This window comes from Notothenia coriiceps, unplaced genomic scaffold (assembly GCF_000735185.1).
Source record: "Notothenia coriiceps isolate Sejong01 unplaced genomic scaffold, NC01 NC01_scaffold00020948, whole genome shotgun sequence".
Classification (NCBI taxonomy): Eukaryota; Metazoa; Chordata; class Actinopteri; order Perciformes; family Nototheniidae; genus Notothenia; species Notothenia coriiceps.
Window position 1 is genome coordinate 12356 of NW_011353649.1, and position 2489 is coordinate 14844.

Below are 2489 nucleotides of genomic sequence, written 5' to 3' on the forward strand. Positions count from 1 at the left end.
TGATTGGCTAATGGTTACACAAGCCAAAAAAAACGTTATGACATCATAAAGTGGCCAAAATCTGATCAGCTCATTTTCAGACAGGTTTTTATAGAAATGGATCAGGACAAAAAGAGAGAGAATCTTTGTTCCTGAAACTTTCAGAATCTCTTTCCACAGAGGGGACACATGTTGATGTAAAAGAGACATGAAGAAGAGGGGACACATGTTGATGTAGAAGAGACATGAAGAAGAGGGGACACATGTTGATGTAGAAGAGACATGAAAAAGTGGATTTTGCATAATAGGTGACCTTTAAGGATCATAGTAGTTGATAATAAATAACAGTAGTAGCAGTAGATATCACATAACATTGAAGGTCATTTAGATACTGCACTTTCTGGAAAATTAGGCTATGTCTAAAGCACTGAACAAAGATGAAGAGCAAAACTACTAAGTGTTTCAATTTCAAAGTAGCCTACTGTTTATAAATCAATCAATCACACTTTATTTATAGAGTCATGTTCATACACTTACACAAAGTGCTTCACAAACAACCAACAAGCTCCCAATCCAGAGACAGAGCAACACATAACACAACTCAATAAATTCAGGTCTGAATAAAAAAAGCCTCGTTGTGTTAGCGATAGAAATCCTCCAGATGGAGACAAACAGCAGCAGATTCTGCGTTTTTTCCTCCATGTTGAACTTTCTGCTCTCTGTCAGCTCCCTAAACTGATCCTGACAACCAGCTGACAACCAGAGAACACCCCGCAGCTTCTTACTGATGGGTAACGAGTTTAAACAAAGACTAAAGTTGAATTCATGTTTTCCTAAAGTCTTTCATCTGAGTTTTACATTCACTGGATTACTGCTTCCTCACCGTTAGTCTTTGTACTTTGTCAAATTTGACATAACAGAGGCAAATACTTAAAGGTGGGGTAGGTAATTTTGGAGAAACCAGCTTGACTGCGCTAGACAAATCTGCCACTTCCTTACAGAGCCCCTCCTCCAACACACACGAACGCACACATGACCAATGAGGGCACGAGATAAATTTGTGCACAGATGGAAGGCTGACAGGCAGGTAGGCCATCCAGTTACTTTAGCCGGGCCGGCTCAGATGATTGGTCGTGCTCTTCACAGCGCCACGGCTTCCACAGATTAAATGTAGGCTATGTATGTATATTCATATCGGGATGTTAAGAGCATTCCATGGAATATAACAAAAAGTGTTTCTGAAATAAATTACATACCCCACCTTTAAGTGTAGGCTATCTGAGTTACACTGCAAAACTTGTTTAAAAAAGAAATGATGTAAGGACTCCAAAAGATGACTTTTTGGTTAATACAATTCTCATTCTAAATGTTAAATATATAAAATGTGTGTGTGTGTGTGTGTTTCTTTACTTTAACAAAGACTTTGAACGATTGAAAATAGGAATGCAACAATATGTTTTAGAATGACTTACATAAAAAGCCCTATGTGTATGGACCATCCGGGTCTTTCTTAACGACCCCTGAACGCCTATTCATGTAACGTTTTAAAAAACAGCTTTTTAGAAACCTGACTTTTCTCTGTTATTTTTGCTCTCTGATACTTGGGCACAAAGGTGTCATTATGTGTTCATTATTGGTGGGTACATAGAGGTCAGAAGATTTTAAAACAGTTTTAACATATACAATTGTAGGCAATGCGAGTAGACATTTTCAAAGATCAGATAAACAACAAGAAACTATATCAAGAAATATTCAAAATGATTGCATAATGACTGCATAATACACCTTGTACAGTTTCTTTTTTGATTGGTTGGTTAACATGTCTTGGCTGCAAGCTATTTGAAAAGACTTTAAACAAAGTAATGAAGCAAAAGGACAAAACCAGCCATTCGAAAGAGTGTTGGGGAGTGGGGACATGTCCCGGGTCTGACCTCTGAACGGGATCTGTGCATACTTCTGCAGGTTCCCCTCCAGCCTCGGGTAGTCCACCTCCTCCTCTGCGGTGAAAGGGGTCGCAATGGGCGGATAGATCCCGCTCAGGTCCAGCCTGGTCCCGGCTGCCTGGCTCTGGGTTCTGGTTCCGGTTCTGGTCCCGGTCCACGCGGACAGCTGAGCTCTGCACAGCGGCCTCAGCTCTCTCAGCACCCGGACACACTGCATGTTGAGGCAGACACTGACCTGAGAGCAACTGGGACTGTGAGCAGCTGCTGCAGCGAGCTGAGTTAATCTCTAACCTGCCTCTGTAAATATTGACCAGAATTTGGGTTTCTGAGCAACTTTTTGGAACTGACTCAACTGGACTTTAACCGTGCACGAGCAGATTTAATCGGACACGTGTATTGCGTAAAAGCTGCAGAGTTAGAAGGCAAAAGGCACTATTTACTGTTGATTTCACACTGTTAGCTGCTGTCACCTTTTAAAAAATGTTGTCATGAGATTAGAAGCAGCACAATGCTAGTAATGTAAAGTATATCCTGCAACACGTTGAAGCCCCGCCCACAGTAAGGGGT

At 41.1% G+C, this 2489-nt stretch overlaps 1 protein-coding gene across 1 annotated transcript in view; it reads right to left on the bottom strand.

The window, feature by feature from the left end:
• The window catches only part of hoga1 (4-hydroxy-2-oxoglutarate aldolase 1), a 14297-nt gene extending 11808 nt beyond the window's left edge, over positions 1-2489 (bottom strand). The window contains exons 1-2 of the mRNA XM_010779927.1: positions 1765-2489; positions 1552-1579 (exon numbers count right to left, since the gene is read on the bottom strand). Coding sequence (XP_010778229.1) covers positions 1552-1579; positions 1765-2139 — 403 coding nt within the window. The 5' untranslated portion in view covers positions 2140-2489. The remainder of the gene's footprint in view (positions 1-1551; positions 1580-1764) is intronic.